This window comes from Bos indicus x Bos taurus, chromosome 8 (genome assembly GCF_003369695.1).
Source record: "Bos indicus x Bos taurus breed Angus x Brahman F1 hybrid chromosome 8, Bos_hybrid_MaternalHap_v2.0, whole genome shotgun sequence".
Lineage (NCBI taxonomy): Eukaryota > Metazoa > Chordata > Mammalia > Artiodactyla > Bovidae > Bos > Bos indicus x Bos taurus.
The window spans coordinates 25,159,177-25,181,385 of NC_040083.1; the positions used below are offsets into that span (position 1 = coordinate 25,159,177).

The window sequence follows — 22,209 nt, forward strand, 5'->3', positions numbered from 1 at the left end:
CCATAAACAAGCACAAAATGCTGACCCTTTTTCTTAATAGCAAAGCATATTCTCTTTGAGGGCAAAGCTATAGGAATTGAAAAGCATTTTCCGTGTGACATAAAACCTCAGGCTTCCAGTACAAATGAGGAAACAGATGCCAACTTACGTCTCTTTGAAAAAGGTCAGGGTAAGTTCTTTTTTCCCTTTCCTCATCAAGTATGCTAGCCTTCTCCTCCATGTTTTTCTTTTTTCTTGGTCTTTCCTCTACATCACTTTCCTTGCCACACCTGCAATTTATGCTGGGGTGTGGCCCCCCACTGTGGATTAATTTTTACCTAACCTTTGACCATCAGAATTTGCTGTTCTCACAACTATCTATAGAGAGGAAGTAGTGATGATCTTAGTCTTCCGAACTATCACATGGAAAGTGCTTTCCCAACAGATGTGGCCTAGGGTACTTGCTGACTCTTGCCATGTGAATTTCCTCATAACTGGGTTCAGGAAGTGCCCGATCCAGTCTCTACCAGAAGAATCAGGAAGTGCACAGGGTGGGGTGAGGGTGGAAGTCTGTGGAACAGATAATAAAGCTATGGTTATAATAGAAATGAGAGATGGAAATGACTCAAGAGGACATCAAGCCAAGGCTCTGCTACCTTAGCCCTGTTTCAAATCGCCTGAGAATATCTATGCAGCTCTTTCTTCTCCCCCAGACCTAGAATCTAACTGGTAGACATGACACAGGTGAGAAATACCTTTAATAATTCAAGGTATGGGACTTCCCTGGTGGTCCAGTGGTTGAGAATCTGCCTGCCAATGCAGGGGACTTGGGTTTGATCCCTGGTCTGGGAAGATTCCACATGCCTTGGAACAACTAAGCCTGTGCGCCACAACCGCTGAGTCCAGATGCCCTAAAGCCTGTGCTCTGCAGTGAGAAGCCACCACAATGAGAAGCCCGTTCACACAACTAGAGGGGTAACCCCTGCTTGCAGCGACTGGAGAAAAGTCCATGCAGAGTAACAGAGACCCAGCACAGCCATACATAAGTGAATAAGCAATTCTTTAGAAAAAAATCCAGTGTATAGTAGGTTAAGATTCTCATCAGTGACCCCACTCCAGTACTCTTGCCTGGAAAATCCCATGGATGGAGGGGCCTGGTGGGCTGCAGTCCATGGGGTCGCTGAGAGTTGGACACGACTGAGTGACTTCCCTTTCACTTTTCACTTTCACGCATTGGAGAAGGAAATGGCAACCCACTCCAGTGTCGTTGCCTGGAGAATCCCAGGGACGGGGGAGCCTGGTGGGCTGCCATCTATGGGGTTGCACAGAGTCGGACACGACTGTAGTGACTTAGCAGTAGCAGCAGTGATCTATAGCAGGTGTCAACAAACCCTAGCCTGAATGCCAAGTCCAGCCCTGTTTCTGTAAATGAAGTTTTACTAGTCCACGGGCGCTCTATTTGTTTCCTTACTGTCTATGCTGCTGTTCTCTACAAGGGCAGACTTGCGTTCTCTGCAACACGCACGGCCCTCAACACATAAGGAGTTTCTTATCTGGCCCTTTACCAGAAGAATCTGCCCAACCTTGCTCTAGAGCAGGTGCCTCAGGAGGCAGGCAGGGAGAGGTCACACAGGCTGGTTTGCTACAGAGAGGCTGCACAGAAGGGCTTGACTGTTCCTTGAAGTCTTCTAGGATTTAGCTAGAGAAGAAAGGGCACAGGAGATAGTATTCCAGGCCAGGAAGGCTCACGACCACAGCAATTACTAGGGAAAAGTTTTCCTGGAATAGAGGGACTCTCGTCAGCTCTCTGTATCCACAGTGGAATGGTTGCAGGATTCCCCCTAAACCACCGTCCACAAGGCTCTAGTTCCTTAGAGAAAATGGAATAGCACAGTCAGCCATCCATGTCTTGGATTCCCCATCTAGGGAGTCAACCAACTGCAGATGGAAATTTTGATCTGTGGTTGGTTGAATCTGTGGGTGTGAAACCAGCGAATAGGACCAATGATATATTTATCAAAAGAAAAAGTGGATCCAGTGAAGTTCAAACCTGTGTTGTTCAAAGGTAAACTATATTTGAGATAGGAATAAGATGGAAGGATGGATATAGAGGCTAAGTCTGAATAGCACAATGCCTTGAATGCTAGGATAAAATATTCTAATTGATGAAACATACCATTTCCCCATACCAGCCTCTTCCATGGGTGAAAGAGGGTCAAGAAGTGACTTTTAAATTCCATTCACGCTCTGAAAATCCATTTTTAAAAGCACTGATGCCTAACTCCACCCCCAGAAATTTTGTCAAAATTGGTCTCAGGTGGAACTTTACTTTTATACTTCCCAGGTGTCTCTATTGTGTGGTTGAGAACCCCTCCCTCGATGGAGGAAATGGCCAGGCACGTGCCTGCAGAAGCCCAGCTCAGGGCCAGGTAGATGGAGCAGGTGGACAACACATGTATGTCAAATTAAGCCAGTAATAACGGCTTGTAGCAGGGCCAGCCTGATAAGCCCAGGTTTTACTAGAGTCAGTGCTATAACATTCAGTTGGCCACATGGTTGCCAATAAAAGAAAACACTTCTGCCCGCCCTTGCCTAATCCTGGAAAAGCCTATGGTGCTTGATGCAATATTGAGTCTGTTTATAAATTTGGGCATTTATAGATGTTTCTCTCTCTGTTACTTTAATGTGAATATTTACAAGGCCTTACACAATTTTCCCTTGACCTTGGTGCCTCTGATCTCTCTCTACCCACAACCCTGATGACTGTGCTCCTGCCACCTCTCACCAGCCTCCTTGTTGCTCCTGAGCACATGCGCCTGTCTCAAGGACCCCAAGCTCGCTCTTTCCCTGTGTGGTACGCTCTCGTCTCTTTTCCTCCAGACATACACAAGGCTCATAGTTCATATTCAAGTCTCTGCTCAAGGATAACTGTTTCAGTGAGTCCTCTCCCAACCACCTATTTTAATACTGTATCCTCTTCCCCATACAGGCACTATCCATCCTTCCTCCCCTCCTTTTATTTTTTCCTTATGGCACTTACCACCTTCTAACATACTATGCCATTCACTTCGTTCTGTTTATTTTCTATTTCCCCTACCGTAATGTAAGAAGTATAAGAGAAAGGATTTTTATCAATTTTGTTCTCTGTTGCATCCCCAGAGTGTCTTCAACGGTGCCCGGAACACAGAAGGAACTCAGTAAGTACATGTTCATTACAACAGTGCTTGGAATGCTCATTCTTCAGGACTGAGTTTATAAAGTTCTCTGTTAAGCCTTTTCAATTTCCCCTTTCCCAAATTAGACCTCCCTTCTCACTTCCCTCGGATTTCTTCTGCAACTCTTGAAAGTTTTTCTATCTTGCCTCCTACTTCTGAGCTCCTCCAAGGCTGGGAGGAGGCAGAGGACCTAGCATCGATGGAGGCTGGACTGATAACTGTTAAGGAAATGAATCAGGATTGAGCAACAGAAGCTTTGGACCATCCACTTTCTGCAGCTCTACGCCTATGTAGTTCGCCATTTCATTCGAACATTTTGACTTGAATGGTTTGAAAGGAGTCCTCACCACATAGGAGTTACATGAGTTGCAGTGAGAAAAGCCTAAAGAATCAGATGCTTGAGAATCTATTGGTTGTATGGATTATCTTTCCTTTCCCTCGATAATCTATTGACCAAGTCCTGTCCATGTTACTTCCTACACATCCTTGAATTCACTTACTCTTCCTGTTCTCTCCAGCTCTCTAGTCTCAGTCATGGCAATCTCTTACTTACAAAACTGTAACCACTTCTTAAGTGGTATGGTGTACTCCATCTAGTGTCTTCTCCCAGAATTCACCCTCCACACAGCGGCCAGAACAAGCTTTCAGAAACACAAATCAGAGGATGTCTCTCTCTAGCTTTTAAACCATTCAGAGACTTCCCATCACATTTGGAGCAAAGTGTGAACGTTTTGCTGAGACAGGCTGGGATCTGGGAGTCTTTGCTGCAGGGCTCTAATGCTTGCACCTGGACAAACCTCTCCTTCAGCAGCAAAATATAAAGAAACTGTATGGGACTAAAAATAACTACATACATGCAGCAGTTAGAGCAAATTCTCAACAAAAGATACAAAGAGACCACAAAACCCATATCTGCCACTTCTAAAGAGCCTGGAGCAAAAACAGGGTGTTGGGAGCAAAAGCAGGGTACTGAGCGTGCCCTCTGCACTCACCACCACCAGAGGGATGGGCAAAACACGAAAGCTACCTCTCCAGCCCAACACCTGGACATACTCCTACCTTCCCCCCATGCAAGGAACCAGCTCACTCCCCCTCAGCAAGTGAGCAAACAAGGGAACCTGTTGTTCTTGCTCCCTCCTGTGGCAGCAGGGGTCCCAATAAAGCCCTGCCCGAATTTCTTCTCTGGCCTCTAGTCAATTTCTATTGATCGGGGAAGGCCAGGAACCCTGGTTGGTATCATTACCGTGGCTTAGAGCATCCTCTTCAGACTCATCTCAGGCCACTCTCTGCTTAGTTATTCCTGTTTATGCTAAGTCACTCTAGTCGTGTCAGACTCTTTGTGACCCCATGGACTACAGCCCACCAGACTCCTCTGTCCATGGGATTCTCCAGGCAAGAATACTGGAGTGGGTTATCATGCCCTCCTCCAGGGGATCGTCCCAACCCAGGGACCAAACCCGTGTCTCTTACATGTCCTGCATTGGCAGGTGAGTTCTTTACCACTAGTGCCACCTAGGAAAGTGAAAGTGAAAGTCGCTCAGTCATGTCTGACTCTTTGTGACCCCATGGACTATACAGTCCGTGGAATTCTCCAGGCCAGAATATTGGAGTGGGTAGACTTTCCCTTCTCCAGGGGATCTTCCCAGCCCAGGGATCAAACTCAGGTCTCCCGCATTGCAGGCGGATTCTTTACCAGCTGAGCCACAAGGGAAGCCGAAGAATACTGGAGTGGGTAGCCTATCCGTTCTCCAGAAGATCTTCCTGACCCAGGAATCGAACCAGGGTCTACTGCATTGCAGGCAGATTCTTTTCCAACTGAGATATCAGGGAAGAACCTAGTTATTCCTGTAACAGTTCCTCAAATGCTTTTGGTTTTATTGCTTCAAAACCTATGCTGGTTACTCTGCCTGGAATGCTCTGGAATTCCTTTGTCTGAAATGCCCTTTCTTCACTTGGACAACTTCCACCAACTCTCCCAAACTCAGCCCAAATATCCCCTCCTCAGAGAAACCTTGTCTACAGCTCAGACCAGGGGTGCTATCCTGTCACAGGCCCCGCAAAGTGCCCAGTTCTTCCCTCTTTTATCATAGTTTTCTTAACTTGAATTACTGTCTTCACCACTAGAATTCAAACTAACACATAACATGCTCTCAACAAATACTGAATGAATGAGTTAAGTACATCTATCTGTGAGATACTGTCTTCTTTAGGCCCTGAATTACTTTCTTCTTGGTAAATCACAAGACATGAGAAAAGGCTTGTGTAGAGTGGCTCTCTGTGGGGCTGGCATGACATGACTTCCAGCAGAGATGCCATAGGAGTCTCTCTGACTGGGCATTGGAGCTTACTCGTTCACAAAGGACCAAACCTTATGTATAAGAAATTCTAACAGGTTCCCAGGACCTAAAGAAGGTATGAGCAAAGGTATGAACCGCTGTTCTTAAGCCACGTAAAACATATGTTGTTATTGTGTCACTGGAGGCATCTAATTCAGACAAAAATCCCGGGACTTTATAATAAAAGTCTCTCTCTTTTTGGGCCCTCCTGAAGAAGTCGACTCCTGTAAGTTATGTTTCTTTTCTGTAAAACTATAAAATCAAACTTTTAGAAGAAAATACCTTGAGACCTTGGAGTAGGTAAATATTTTTAAATATAACACCAAAAGAACCATCTATAAAAGAAAAATACTAAGCTGAACTTCATCAAAATTTAAATCTTCTTTCCTTTGAAAGACACTAAAAGACTGAAAAGACAGCCATGGACAGAAATCATATTTCTGATAAAAGACACATATCCAATATATAAGAAGAGCTCTCAATACTCAATAATAGTTAAATTAAAAAAAAACTCAAAAAAAAAAAAAACCAGGGCAAAATTAAAGAGACATTTTACCTAAGAAGAAATCAGGATGGCAAATATGCACATAAAAAGCTCAATACTATCAGTCATTAGGAAAAGACAAATTAAAACTACAAGAAGAAACTACTATACACTTAGTAGAATGTCTAAAATTAAAATGGCCAAGTATACTGTCTGCCTGCAATGTAGGAGACCTGGGTTTGATCCCTGGGTCGGGAAGATCCCCTGGAGAAGGGAATGGCTACCCACTCCAGTATTCTTGCTTGGAGAAGTCCATGGACAAAGGAGCCTGGCAGGCTATATAGTCCATGGGGTTGTGAAGAGTCAGACAGAACTGAGTGACTCTCACATACTGTGTGTAGGTGAGGATGTGGAGAACTGGAACCATCATACACCTCTGATACCAATGTAAAGTAGGCAACCACTCTGGAAAACAGTGTGGCTATTTCTTAAAATGTTAAACTTAACTGACTATTAAAATAACACAGCCATTTTACTCTCAAGTATTTAATCAAGAGAAATGAAAGCATGTGTCCATACAAAGACTAGCCCTTTAATACATTTAGCAGCTTCATTTGTAATACCCAGAAATGGGAAATTACCATTCTCCTCCCACAGATGAGTGGTTGAACAAGCTGCAGTGCATTTGTACAATGGTAGCTAATCAACAATAGAAGGAAATGTGCTATTGATGTAAGTTACAATGTGGGTGAATGTCCAGATAATTTTCCTGAGTGAAAGAAGCCAAATTCCCTACAGTATGATTCCTTTTTATTTTTTTTTAAATAACAATCTAATCTATACTGATAGCAGATGAGTAGTGATTTGGGGTCGGGTAGGGGTGTGAAGGAACAGTTACAAAGGGGCACAAGGTAACTTTAGAGAATGATGAATATGATCATTATGTTGCTTTTGGTGATGGCTTCATAGGTGCATCCATATATCAAAACATCAAATTTTTGACTTTATATATGTATCACTTATTATATGTCAATGATCTCTCAAAAAGGCTATAAAGAACTTATATGTCACACCCCAATATTCATAGCATTATTATTTACAATTGACAAGACATGGAAGCAACCTAAGTGTCCCTCAACAGATGAATGGATAAAGAAAATGATGTATGTCTATACAATGGAATATTAGCCAGCCACAAAGAAGAATGCATTTTTGCCATTTGCAACAACATGTATGGGCCTGGAGGACACTATGCTTAGTGAAATGGGTCAAAGACAAATACTGTATGTTATCTCTTACAAACATGAATATAATAAAACAGACTCACAGATACAAAGAACAAACTAGTGGTTACCAATGGGGAGAGAGTGCAGGGGAGGGACAAGACAGGAGTAGGGGATGATAGGTGGCACTAGTGGTAAAGAACCCGCCTTCCAGTGCAGGGGACAAAAGAGACCTGCGTTCATCCCTGGGTTTGGAAGATCCCCTGGGGGAGGAAATAGCAACCTATTTCAGTATTCTTGCCTGGAGAAATCTTTCCAGGCAAAGATTCTTGCCTGGAAAATTCCATGGACTGAGGAACCTGGTGGGCTACAATCCACGGAGTTGCAAAGAGTCGGACCCAACTGAGCAACTTCACATACACATGTATCCCCTGGAGAAGGAAATAGCAACCCACTCCAGTATTCTTGCCTGGAGAATCCCATGGATAGAAGAGTCTGCCAGGCTACAATTCAGGGGGTCTCAGGAGTCAGATACAACTTAGCGACTAAACCACCACCAGGGGATTAAGAGTTACAAATTACTATGTATAAATACCATTAAGTGAAATATGTTACGAGTAGTACTTAGAGTACAGTTTCATTTTAGATAAAACTAATGTATATATTCATGACTAGGAAAAAGATACTTGTGTTGGTTACTTCTGGGCTAGGTAATTATAGATGATGCTCATTTTCTTCTTTTTTCTTCTATTTTTTAATTGCTCTACAATGAAGATGTATCACAGTTATAATAAAAACTCCAACAAAAGTTAGTTTTCAAAAAATATCAATGCTAATGCCCTATAAATGATACTGTGAGGAATAATTAGTCTTGGGCCTTAGTGGCCAAAAAATTTTAACAGAATGCTGCAAAAGGGTTTAGGTGCTGTGGGGAGGCCTGAGACGCTGTTGCTCTGAAAATGGAACCCTGTGGCCTACTGCTTGGGTCTGGACCACCTCAGGGGTGGCTGGGGTGCTGGCCTTGCCTCCCACAGCAGCTGGTGCTTTAGGCCTCCCTGCACAAAGAACAGCTGGAAAACGAGGACAAAAAAATTAGCATCTGCCTCGCCTGGGACAAGGAATTCAGTTAGACTGGGTCAACTCTGCTCGGCCGAGCCTCCGCTGGACATTTTCCACATCTGGGTCAGACAGCAAAGAGTGTGAGGGTGGCGAGGGACCCACTCATCTGAAGACTTCATTTACAGCTATAGAAAGTGAGGCTCAAATGAGCCCATGGCCACTCAAACGACATTCCTTCTTGAAAGCTGTAACAGTGGCTTGAAGTGAAATCAATGCTGTACTATCTGAAAACCAAAACAGCCATTTCTGGAGTGGACTCACCCTCTGGGAATCTTAACACTCAAACTGTTATGGAGAAGAGTTGATGCTGACATATGGCTTTAAAACCCTCAAATCTCCCTTCTCCCCTTCCTCTCATGAAAACACAAGAATCCAGCCCAAGAGTTACTGTCCCTGAGTCACAGAACCATGGAGTTCTTTGAAACTGTTGCAGCAGATTGTATTTGGGAGAAATACATACACATAAATCTCCACATTCACTGGCTACGATGGGGTTAGCAAATGCTTTTATCCTATATATCAATCGCCACATGCTTGGTTGGAATGTTAAAACGAATTCCAAGGCAGAGCCTGAACTGAGTGAGTGTCATGATTGATTAGGGGTGTCTTGGCTGTGGAAGGGGTGATTAACAAATATCTTTACCACTTATTTCCATCCTGATCTAGAAAATCTGTTACCCTCAACCTAGTGTTTCTTCATTAAATCTCTCCCACTATTGATTACTCACTCTTACAAAATGTCAGATTAATTATTTCAAATATTACTTTAACTACATCATCTTCTTACTTAAAAAAATCTCTAAAGATCTCTCATTTCTTACATAGAAAATTTACCCCCCTATATCTGATAATTAGACTGTTAGTAGCTCAGTTGTGTCTGAATCTTTGCGACCCCATGGACTGTGGCCCACCAGGCTCCTCTGTCCATGGAATTCTCCAGGCAAGAATACTGCAGTGAGTTACCATTCCCTTCTCCAGGGGATCTTCCCAACTCAGGATGAAACCTGGGTCTCCTGCATCACAGGCAGATTCTTTACCATCTGAGCCACCAGGGAAGCCCCTAATAATTAAGGTTCTCCATAATTTGATGCTATGTATAACTCTGAGCAACCCTTCACAGAATATCCTCTCTGGCCTCTGGCTTGTTTCCTATATCCAGAATACACACTTTGGTCAGAAAGAGCCACCAACAGGAGCTAGGGATGGGAGCTAGATCAAAGGGGAACATATGGGCAAACAGATCATGCTGAGTCACTAGCCAGGGAGGCCTACGACGGACGGGAGGCTGTTAGAACGCTTGTGGTAAGGGTTGGAGTCACACCTGTATGGACAAGCTCTGGCTGAGGCTTGCTCCCTGTGAAGGCCTAGTTTCTATCCCAGTTGAGCTGCCTTAAAGCAGTGGGGTCTTACAGCTGTTCCTGAACAGACACCTGATGCACATCCCACACACTTTAATCTCTGGGTTCATGGCATCTTCCTCACCTCAGGGCCTGTTTTCTTCCCTTTGTGTCTATTTGAATCCCCACCCCCATCCTTCAGTGCTCAGCATCAAAACAGAACAATGAGGCTCTGGCCTGTCTCCAGCGACCTGTTTCTTAGGTCCTGATACCTGACACCATTCCCTGACTCATCTCCACAATTCCACGTGGCTCTCTCCTAGTTCCATGGTATTCCCAAGTCCATATTGCTTATATGGACTTGATTGCATTCAGGGACTTTATGGATACTGCCTCTGAGATCTATTCAGGTGGAGTGGTCTGAATGTGAACGAGGAGGTGTCTCTTAACCATTAGATTTAAATACCAGTCTAAGGTAACAAAGCACCATAAACTAGGAATGGAATTCAGCAGCTTAAAGCACAATAAATTCTTATTGCCCATGGCTAAAATGACACAAAATATTATTCCAGAATAAGGGAGAAAGAAAGTAAAGCTATCATGGAAAAATATGAGGTTAACTTTTCCAGCATGCTTAATGGCACCTGAGTAATCCAAGAGTTATTGAACTTGAAAATAAGCAATTGCTGCACACTCCGCTAATGACTGGGCAATGATAGTAAGTTATGACACTCTCTCATGGTGATGAACCTAAAATAAAAGTTTACAATGCACACATTTAATCTGGAATAAATTTATCATTCATAATGCCAAAATTAAAAAAAAGAAGCAGGTTTAAATGCCTATGAATTCTGATCAAAGTGACGTGGAAAAAACTCAATACCAAGTTTGTTATGAGAAACAGAATAGGGCTACTCATTACCATATCTATGTTTTAGTTTTATCCAGATCAGAAACAGAAAAACCAGAAGCTTTTGCCATCTGCCTGTATGCATTCTTTGCTAATTTTAGATGTTAACAAAAAACTAAAGGTAATCTTTCTGTGCTATAACCCTAAAGATACCAAGCCTTGTGGCCATGCTGATAAGTTATGATCAATATTATTGAGAAACCACTGGCTTCCTATCCCCTGTTAGCTGGCACAGAGAAGAGTAGAGGAAATTTCAACACTGAGTCAAGGGAAGAATTCTAGCTGCCATGACCAACATCTGGGGCCAAATACAGTTAGCATGAAGACTTTTTCCATTCTGTAGGCCTATTTTTCCCAGGCCTTTGAAGACAAAAGAATTCTTTTCCATCTTGACCATATCTAGGGGTCATTCTGGGGGTGGAGGTTGCTCTGGCATCCCCATGGCTCTGGAGTGAGGGGTCCAGAACGTGGATGCCCTAGAGCAAGTTTCTGCTACAAGAAGGTGTCAGCCTCATGGGCAATAACTGGGTGTAGGCTCCCAATGACAGATGACAGGGAAGGTGCCCCTGGTGGAGCTACTGAAACACTTGCCTTGAGGAGTCTTTCTGGCTTGTTTTTAGGCCCTACCTACAAAACGAGGTTTATATAGATTGCCTGGATTAAGGCAGGTACTGATACTGCCGTTTTCTCATTGAAAGCTGGTTATAGCTCTGTTGAGGTAAGAAGAGGTCATGGAGGAGCACTGGGATACAGCCGGTGATGGGGAGAAGAGATGCAGGAGCTGTTTTTCACTGCTGTGTCTGTTCTCTAAGTCCAGCACCATCAGTCTGACTGAGAGGATCTGGACTGTGGCACCAGCCCAAGAGGATTCAGAGAGGAGCCCTTTCGGACTCTGGCCAGGCTCAGGTCCAAACTAAGAACTGAATTCACCTCATATGGAAAGTCAGCCAAGTTTCCACTGGTAAATCTGGATTCTGTACACAATTTAGTGATTTCCTGTTGGCCACCCCCCACTGCTGCCTCCCTCCCACCTGCAAGCAGTCACCCATCCATAAATCCTGTCCAGCCCTGGATTTCTGCCCAGTGTTCCAGAGGGTTGGACTCACCAAGGAGAGCAGAATTCCCAGGATCCAGGACCAGCTGTGTTCCCAGTGGAGACGTCAGCACCGAAGGAAGGTTCAGTCCAGTGGCTGAGAGCAGGGCCCTGATGTCGTCCAACTGTGTGGGGACGTGGGGGGGCTCTGTGAGAAGGAGGATGGGGCATCAGGCAGGTTAAAGCATAAAGGCTGTGCTAAGGGGACAGGGAGAGGCAGCCATGCATGGAAGTGTGTCCATGTGTAAGGCAGGTGTTACTATTTTTACCTCTAACATCACTTTGCCTAGAGAGAAGGTGTTCCCATCAAGGTGAGTCTGAATTTCAAACATAATACTTGATGTCCGAAACTGTACAGTCAGTGATAAGAATCAGGCATGTTGATTTCTGGAGTTCCTTCCTTACTGTATACCACTTTCTACCACAGGTGCTCTATAAACTTAGCTAACTGAAAGTATATTATAAAGACACTTTGAAAAAGCCAAAGCTTCTTCAGAACTATATGCCAAGTCCTGTGCTAAAATAATTTTCATTCCTTGTTTCATTTAACTCTTAAAACGACCTTTAGAGGGAGGAACTTTGTTATTGTCCCCACAGGCAGGGATAAGTCACAGGAATTTCTTATTTCTAAAGATCTTGTGAGTGGCTTTTTTCTGGGAAGGAAGGGGTACAGTTGTGAGGCTAGGGGTTCACTTTGTGATCTGGATTTTTTATGTCTAAGTAAGACCAGAGAAGCAGTTCAGGGATGATGTGTTAGTCAAAATCTTGTAATGAGTCAGGGCTGATGTAACCAGGAATTAGTTAACCAGAGCTAAAAGTGACAGAAAGGGAAGCACGGTGGCTTGCTTATTAATTTCCTTGAGCAAATAAAGAGGCAAGCAGCTGCTGAACACAGTGGTAGGATGATCCCAGATTCTGCTGAGAAAGAAGCAGGACTCTGCTCCCCGCTCTTCCCGAGTCTCCTGGCGCACTGCAATTCACACTCCAACGCCAACTCCCACCTTTTTCTCTAGAGCACTTGTTGGAGTGGAAGGAGAAGCAGAAAGGTTGTCCTTGTAATTGATGGCCATTTCAGCAGCGTTCAGAGAGGGCCTGCTGTGTGCTTGTCACCGTGTTCAGTACTTGTTAGAAATGGTAAATAAGGAAGTCACAGTGGGGCCTGGATCCACTTCAGCAACACGCCTTCTGTCTACTCTGCCTTTGACTGCAAAGACCATCACGTACAGAAAGCAGTGATAAGCTTACATATTTATATATAAAAATTCAATATTATAAAGACATTATATATAGTCTATATAATTTGAAAATATTCTTTATGTAGTGTAGGGTAAAAACATTGTGGTTGGATTCAGAAACTCAATTTGAGCCATGGCTGTTTCATTCACTAATTTGGGCAAGTCACAATCCCTTTAAGCTTTAGTTTCTTCATCTAAAAATGATTTTTAAAAAAGTCAACCCTCATCATTTCCAAGGTCTCTTTCTACTTTGATATACCATGGTTTTAGGAATTGATACTGATATTTTTTCAAAGTTAGACTCTCTCTCATCCTTTTTAATATTCTTTCAAATATATTGAAATTGAATATTGAGGGAAATGGAGTTCCCCCAATAATACAGAAATGGAATATTCCTTCAAGAGTATTATAATTTAAGAAGGCTTTGCTTATTTATTAATAGCCAAAAGGAGAGGTTATGGCCCATCTTTATTTTTTTTAATTTTATTTTATTTTTAAACTTTACAATATTGTATTGGTTTTGCCAAATATCGAAATGAATCCACCACAGGTATACCTGTGTTCCCCATCCTGAACCCTCCTTCCTCCTCCCTCCCCATACCATCCCTCTGGTCGTCCAAGTGCACCAGCCCCAAACATCCAGTATCGTGCATCTTTAAACCCATTGATCTTTCTGGGCCAAATGTCAGCCCTTCCTAATGTCCTTACAGCTTCCGTCATAGTTTACTTCTTCAGAGAATGTCCAGCTAATCTTTTGAGGGAAACTGTCAATTCCCCAAGGACAGAAGTCACCTCTTGTGTTTATCCTAAAGCTCCACATGGGACTCAGTGGAAGCACTTAATGAACAGCCATTCAGTGGCTATATGAACCTATGGATGAAAGTCGGCCTCATGACAATTCAGTCCTCCACAATACAGGTTAAGTCATGGGCCTCATGAAACCTCAGCTTCACACATGAAATCCCTCATTTAAACATTATGCCACATTTGGGGCTGATTAAAAAAAAAAGAGAAATACTACTCCTATGTCCATAAAGTACCAAACATAATAGGAAATACCATTCCTATGTCCATAAAAACTAACAAACTTTGATGAATAAACAGGACTTCTAATTGAGGAAATTAAGAATCTAGTGTTGTTTTTTTTCCATCCAGTTTGATTAAAATGGGAAGACTTCATGCTCTTCAAACTCCACATTCCCGGTTACACTGAATTAGCGTTGGAATGCTGCAGCTTTGGCTCCCAGAGCATACACACTTCATAGGCAGAGCTACATTAGCAGCCATGCTTCCTACACGTTCATCTCTGTTAGCAGAGGTGATCAGGAAGGTTACTAGAGAGGAAATCCCCACAGTAAGCACCATAACTCAGTGTGGGGCAACAGTCTGGGGCTCCAGGCTCCAGACGAGCAGCTCAGCCAGAAGAAACCCAACACAAAACAAATGACATCCTCCACGGAGCTGATTTTCTGCAGCTTCCTAATATGACTGGAGGTTTATGCAGCCACTGTTGAGATGAAGACCCACGTGGGTCTCTGTGAAATCTGAGTGGGCAGGGGTAGACTCTATGCTTTGCTATATCATCATTGGGGTGTGAAAATATGAGTAAAGTTTATTTACTTTCCCCTGTGGAAGGCCGTAATATACGTATGTGCGGTATGTAATTATTCATATTTCTCATCTCCCCCCACCCCCGCCCCAAGAATGATGGCTCTCTCTTAGTGAGATAATTAGCATACATGCTCTAATAATTGCTTTTTTTTAAAAGTTTTTTTGATGTGGACCATTTTTAAAGTCTTTCTTGAATTTGTTACAATATTGCTTCTGTTTTACACCTCGGTTTTCTGACTGCAAGGCATGTGGGATCTTAGGTCCCCGACCAGGGATCGAACCTGCACCCTCTGCACTGGAAGGTGAAGTCCTAAGCACTGGGCCATAAGGGAAGTCCCCTCTAATAACTGCCTTAAAAAAAAGACAAAAACAGGCTTCTCTATCCCCCTCGACCAATGCCCAGACTCTGCTGGGAAAAGAAGCAGAGAGTCTGAATCTCGGTGTAGATGCAACATGACTGAGTCCAGCCCTGGGCATCAGTGAGTGCTGGATGGCGTCCTGGCAATTGCTATTATTTTTAAATACCTATTTTATGCCAGGAACTGTGTTAGACTCTTTAATCAAGGGTTCTTGTGTCTGGTGGTGCTACTGTCTGAATGTTTGTGTCCCCCAAATTCATATGTTGAAATCCTAATCCCTTCAAGGTAATGATAAGAGGAGGTGGGGCCTTTGGGAGATGATTATGTCAGGAAGGCGGAGCCCTCATGATTGACATTAGGATCCTTATAACAGAGACCGCTGAGAGCTAGCTTGTCCCTTCTGCTATACAAGGGTGCAGTAAGAAGCCACCATTCTGCTGCCATGGAGAGGGCCTTCACCAGACTCTGACCACGAAGGCACTTGGATTCTAGACTTCCAGTCTCTAGACATGTGAGGAGCAAACTTCTGTTGTCTAAAAGCCACTTGCGCTCAGTTGGTCAGTCCTGTCTGACTCTTTGCGACTCCATGGACCCCTCTTTCCATGCCATTCCCTTCTCCATATAAGTCACCCAATCTGTGGCTGTTCTGCTATTGCAGCTGGACCAGACTAAGAAGGGGCCCACATGTGGACTTAGGTGGACTAGAGTATGAACTTCCTAAAATTATATGAGAAATTTTGTACTTATGAATTTTTCCCAACAAGGTAGTCTATAGTTTTTGTCTGAATCTCAAAGCAGTCCTTAATATAGAAGGAGTTGAGAAAAACTGCCTGTTATCTCTATTTGTACCTCCCCTGCCTGCCCACGATGGGCAATCTTATTTTCTACACAGAGACTAGGATCTAAGGCTTAGCAAAGTTAAGTGATTCCCCAAGGTTACACAGTGAGTAAGTGGCAGACCCAGGGTTCTAGCTGACCTCTGCTTGGTTTGCTTGGCCCCTCGGTTTGTGTTCTCTCTGCTGGGAGGCCGTAAGGTGGGGAAAAGGGAAGGAATATTGATTTTACCTTCATGCATTTAATTGGATCAGGGGCAGGAAAAGGTGAGGGTGGGTCAGACAGTCACCCGAGTGGGGTCCACCAGGGTTGGTCAGCCTCATGGTGTTTACCTAGAATCAGGAGCTCGGTGCTCTCAGTTAGCTCCCCGTGCAGATTGGCTGCCCTGCAGGAGTACAGGCCCTGATCCAAGGAGGACACGGCTGTAAGCACCAAGGAGCCCTCGTGCAGAGAGGGAGGGGAGCCCAGTTTGCTTTTATTCCTGAACCAGGTGACTTCAGCTTCGGGCACACCTAGGAGGAAAAAAAAAAGAAAAAAAAACCACGCATCAGCCACCACATTCAGGTAACCTGGAGATATTTATAGCCTGTTGGTGGACCCGCCCCAGGGCTGCTCTGCAGGAAGCATCTGCCTGGGCGTCTTCTACGCTCCTTCGGCCAAACTAAACAGGTCTCTGACCTCTCAGCTGTCTTGAGATCTGTTGCCTTTAAAAGCTTCCAGAGATAAGGCAGGAAGAAAAATACTGGTTAAAAGAAGAGGAAGAGGGCAGCTGAGAAAGGCATTTGCCAGGGTGGAAGGAGGGAACCAAAAGCCTTTGGAGAAAACACCTAAGGATGAAATCTGTATATCAGTGAAAATGATTAACTTGACAACTAAATGAAACTAACCTAATGTGGAATAAGAGAAGGCAGACTCGAAACAGCATACACTGTATGATTTCATTTCTGAACGTAGAAAAGAAAAACTGGTAACATCAGTCTCTGTTGTCAGCAGTCAGAGTGGGGGGTTCCTCTGAGGGACTGGGATGGAAGGGAGGTGCTGTCACTGAGAGTGGGGACAAGGAACCTGGCTGCTGCTGCTGCTGCTGCTAAGTCACTTCAGTCGTGTCCGACTCTGCGTGATCCCACAGACAGCAGCCACCAGGCTCCCCCGTCCCTGGGATTCTCCAGGCAAGAACACTGGAGTGGGTTGCCATTTCCTTCTCCAAAGCATGACTTGGGGGCTATGTTCGGTAGGCTTGGGATCTTTACAATATATTCACTTTTCAGTATAAACATTATATACCTCAGTAGAAAGTTAAATGGGGTCCATGGGGTCACAAAGAGTTGGGCATGACTGAGCGAATGAACAACAAGAAAGTTAAAAGCTACAGAATATTAATATATTCATGAACCAGACAAATGAAAGCTGGTAGATCCTTACCAGAGTTGGCACTCTATGTAGAAAACAAGCCTGTATTTTTTGAGGCCTAAGTATTTTCTTAGAAAAAGAGGAGATGGATCCATGGCATGAGGTTCATCATCACAGAAAAAGAGAGACCAAAAGGGAGTACTCTGCTCTGTCCTCAGTTCAAGTTTATTGTTGTGAGGGAGCTGGGGAGAGTGTGCATGTCTGACTGGGGTGGGGTTCCTGTCTTCGGAAGTCAGGCTCTGTCCTCAAGGACTGTTACGCACTCGGTGCTCGTGTCCTCTGCAAATTCGTATGTTGGAGTCCTAACCACCCTCAGTGCGCTGTGGTAGGAGATGAGGTCTTGGAGATTTTTAGGTTTACATGGAGTCTTCCTGAAGGGAGTGTCCATTGTGATGGCAGCAGTGCCCTTATAAGAAGAGGCCCTCTCTTTCTCTTTCTTTTCCCTTCCCTGTTTCTCTCTCTTTCCCTCCCTCCATCATGAGAGGACACAGCAAGAAGATAGCTGTCTGCAAGCCAGGGAGAGAGTCCGCCTCAGGGACTGAATGGCCTGGCACCTTCATTTTGGAATTCTCAGCCTCCAGAACCATTAGAAACAAACTTCTGTGGTTTGAGCCGCACAATCTGTGGTATTTTGTTAGAGTAGCCTGAGTAGACTAAGACAAGGGAATGGCTTTCATTCCTGAGGAAGCAGCCCTGTGGGTGGCATGCTGGTCAGCAGTCCTCAGTTTAGGACAAGCCTGCTGAGATGGTCTGCATGGGAGGCTCCGCGGGAAGCCCAGCTCTAGTGAGCTGAGAGACAGGAACCCTGTGGCATTAATTCACAGTCTCCAGGGATTGGACAGCTCCGGTTTTGTACCTTCTAGCTTATTGACTCAGCTCACAATGTTTGCTCATGAAACTTGTGGACATGTATCCAGGGCATGTTTAGAAAGCCAAATCCAGGTAAATGGGGTCAAAACCCAGAACAGGCAGAGCTGGAACTTCAGTCCTGTGCTTTCTCAGAGTTGGGGATGGATTTTGCCCTTGGGGCAGGGGCAGCCTTACCCTTCGTGGGCAGCCTACAGTTGATAATGCAGACACCTTCATGGCATCACCTGTGTACCCACTGCTTGTCTCTGATGAATAAAATGTCCTCAGAGTCTACTCTGTAACAGCCAGCTCTCATCATGAGCCCTGGAGCACGTGCTGCTCCCGGATCCCAATGGCAGGCGGTGGGGCTGGGTGGGAGAGTGCTCTCCTCTTGCCTCATTAAAAATGAACTATTCTGTATGAATTCACTGGTGTCCTGGCTGCCCTGCTGCTTCAGGTATGGTTTCCAGTGGTAGAATGATAGCCTATGGTGGGAAGCCCAAGTGTTTGGCCAATCTGTAGAGCTTTTCTCTCCTTGTCTATAAGGAACAAGAGAGTGACTCTCTGGTCCTCTCTTTTCATCGTAGTGCAGATTACCCATAATTCAATGTGGATCCCTAGGGACTGGCGGACTGGCTGGAGGAAGGAGGCAGATCTGTTAAAAGAGGGGGAAACTTGGGTACCGCAGCCCTGATCTATCAGAGAGGGGCACACACTGTATACTTGATGCTCAGGTGCACGAGAGGGGCCAGGCTGGTATTATTCTCTAAACACACCTGGAGTAAAGATGCAGGTGAGAGGCAGAAAGGCTGATTTTTCATTGCAACACCACTAGGGAGAGCAAGAGCATCACGATGCCCGGCCATGCCAGCTTAGACTGTGGACCCTGAGCTCCGTTTTCACGTTGGGGAAAAAAAAAATTCCATAGCCTTCAGGAGAAAGCCTCTGGAAAGTAAGTTGAAAAAACACCCTCCACTCACCCACCCACATCACTTCTCTCTTGAAAATGCAAGGAAAAATGAGATTCTACAAACCAACTTCTGCAAGTATTCACCCTTTTCCCCTCACCATAAACTGCTCACACATAGTATCTGTCAGTGGCACCTGCCTTGGAGGAGGTCTGTGGGCAGCAAGCGCACAGTCCCTGATAGGAACTGAGGCTGTTCTAGAGCGAGGAGGCAGAGTAAGAGGCATGGACTAGTGGGCTGTCAGTTCCACCAGCAGATGGTGGGGGTGAATGCTGTCTCCATGACGGTGCCCACAGGCCACGACTTGTGTGTCTCCAGGGCCAACATTGTGTTTCCATGGTCAGCTGCCACAGCCAGACTTGCTGCTCCACTATGTGACCTTCTTTGGTCAGGGTAGCCAGGGGGAAAGACAGGGATGGTGAGAAAGAGAAGGAGGAGGAGGGAGAGAGATGACCCAGGGACGGAGCCATTTCTCATGTTTCCAGGAAGTGGGTGTAAGCTTCTTCCATTCTTGTCATCACTCGTGGTCTCATGCCCTCATGAAATCAAGTCTGTTTAACAGGACAAAACAGAGTCTTTACCAATAGGGCTGAATCCCTCAACTGAGAGCAGGGGAGTTCATGGGAGAAATGGACATGTTCGGAATAATGAAGGTAGATGGAAGGGACCTCCAATCTCTGTAAAACTGGGACCACAGAGTGACAGCGGTGCGGAGGGAGCCACATGTCATAAGGATCTTTCTGCGATAGGCAGATTAGCAAACCTCTCTTAGACTCATTCAAACACAGACCTGCATCAATAATTTACCAATGCTGCTGGTGTCACATTTTGAAGGATTCCTGCCTGGGATTGTGTGCCTTAAAGAGAATGACACCAAAAAGATGCTTTGGAATGACAGCCAGCCCTGCCATGACTGATTGTGATATATTACAAAGTTGGAACAAGGGGACAGGAAAAAAAAGAATTAGGCATCTTTTTTCTTTTTCTCTCAAGACATGACAATGATGCCTCAGAAAATATTACCAGCCCTCATACATGGTAGAGTCCCTTGAAAAGTTACCAGAAATACATGCCTAACCCTGATGCTTAGAGTACTGAGACATCAGGAATGCACTGAGGTCAGAAGCTATACATATCCCGAACACATTAGAGGAAGAAAGAACATTAACTGAATATTTGCTATAAGCCAGACATTTAATAAACATGTCATACATAATCACAAAGTTACCATGAAGCATTGTTATTAACCCCATTTTACTGATGAGAAAATTGGGACTCAAAAAGATTATGAAATCTGCCCAAAGAGACATTCGTTTGGATTCCTGAATGATTACATGAGGACAGAGTCCCTCTCCACTTTGCCACCAATCAGTGACCTACAGATGGAAGGCAGGGATCCAAACTCAGTACATTTGATGCCATGAAACCCCATCCTAACAAGTACATGATACTGTCTGCCCGTATAGGAGATTGCCTCCTGTGAGAAGCTCTGAATTGCTGCGTGTTATTTCTGGTGTCAATCCTTAAATGCTTTCTGCCTTTGGAATTAACCTTGCTACTGTAATTGCAACATCAAGATTATTGTTAGGAGGGAAGTTTCTAGAATCCATTGTTAGTACACTTCTTGGTGAGAAGCTTATCAGGTTGTAGAAGATGATTTTTTCCCTAACCTGTTGTGAAAAGACAGCACATTCTACAGAAAGAAATGTTTGAAAAATGACAAAAAATACACTCTACTGAAAAGCAAAGTCCAAAGCTATACTGTTGACAAGTTAGTTGGATAGGCTCCACACTCTGGACTCCCTGGTATGATCTGTGTCTAAAATAGGAAGTAAAAGGACCTGCTTTTACTTTTCCTGCTTTGCGGCATATCTTATCAACAACACAGTGGTCTCCCTGCTGCTTGAAAGGATCAATAAATGAGTGTAGTCATAATGGGCTGAAACTTGATTTGATTATGAGGATTAGTGCTTTTAATCTCCACTGAGCTGCCAGGTAGGGTAATGCTATAATAATCTTTTTTTAAAATCCCAGATAGGATATTCTTGTTAACTAGACCACTTGTTATACTTGGAAGGCTGCCTGCACCATGACACCTTTTCAACATCTTGAGGTGGGGCATCCACTGAAAGGCACACCTTGACATGATAGGTTCTAGAAGTTTCTTTAAAGGCTTGGTGCAAGACAAGGGAAGAATATAGTAACTTAAATGTCAATCTGAGCAATTATTCTAAAGAACCATGGCAGTCTGGTAAGGAGGCTTTTAGTCTTCCACATTTCTTCACACTAACTGTGGCAGATGCTGACAGATATTCCTTCTTTTTCCTGGGTACCCAGCCTGGGCTACCCTGGTAGCTCAGATGGTAAGGAATCTGCTTGCTGTGCAGGAGACCTGGGTTCAATCCCTGGGTTGGGAAGATCCCCTGGGGAAGGGAATGGCAACCTACTCCAATATTCTTGCCTGGAGAATCCCACAGACAGAGGAGCCTGGCGGGCTACAGCACATGGGATCACAAAGAGTCGGACATGACTGAACGACTAATACCTCCTCCTCCTCAGCCTGGCAACATTCCCCAACAGCCTTGGTAGCTGTGAGTGGCCATGTGACTAAGAAGGGATGTGAGAAGCAGTCATGAGTGCTACTGGCTTGGCCTAAAAAGTTTGTTTCAGTTTGCCAAGTATCACCCTTGAAACCATTTCAACCATCCTCTACACTTTGTTTTCTCCTTGTCTTATTGACAGGGTAGAGAGAACCTCTGGGGAGACCTTGGAAGGCATGTACTCAGGATAACAGGACCACCAGTGTCCAGGTATGCTGAAGGACTGTGAGGGGCAGATCCCCTCCCCTCCAGCTGACCAGGACCACTTTTTGGACTCCTAGGTAGGCAAGTAATAAACTTCTATTGTGTTTGAGTCATCATTATACATTTGGGGGTCTACCTTTTACCACAGGCTAGCCTTTCCTGGTTACTACACTGCCCATCATTGACTCCTCAACTATTTATTTCTACATGACTAGTCCTGACAATTTTATATCCTAAGTAAGTCTTCAAAAGCTTCCCCCTGTTCCAAAATGTACCATAACCTAGGAAAGCATAAGGTTTAGCTCCTGCCCACTGTCCCCCCACTCAACCACAAGCCACCCTACTGTCTTCTAGCCTCTCCATCTTACAGTCAAGCCAGCCACATTTCACTCCTTTAAATGCAACATACTCTTTCTACCTCAGGCCCTTTGCACATCCTATTC

General features: G+C 44.5%; 1 protein-coding gene across 3 annotated transcripts in view; it reads right to left on the reverse strand.

The window, feature by feature from the left end:
• ADAMTSL1 (ADAMTS like 1) overlaps positions 1 to 22,209 on the reverse strand; it is a 1,125,264-nt gene that overhangs the window by 83,023 nt on the left and 1,020,032 nt on the right. For all 3 annotated transcript variants that reach the window (XM_027549171.1, XM_027549170.1, XM_027549172.1), the window contains 2 exons: positions 16,068 to 16,247; positions 11,710 to 11,844 (listed from right to left, as the gene is read on the reverse strand). In XM_027549171.1, coding sequence (XP_027404972.1) covers positions 11,710 to 11,844; positions 16,068 to 16,247 — 315 coding nt within the window. The remainder of the gene's footprint in view (positions 1 to 11,709; positions 11,845 to 16,067; positions 16,248 to 22,209) is intronic.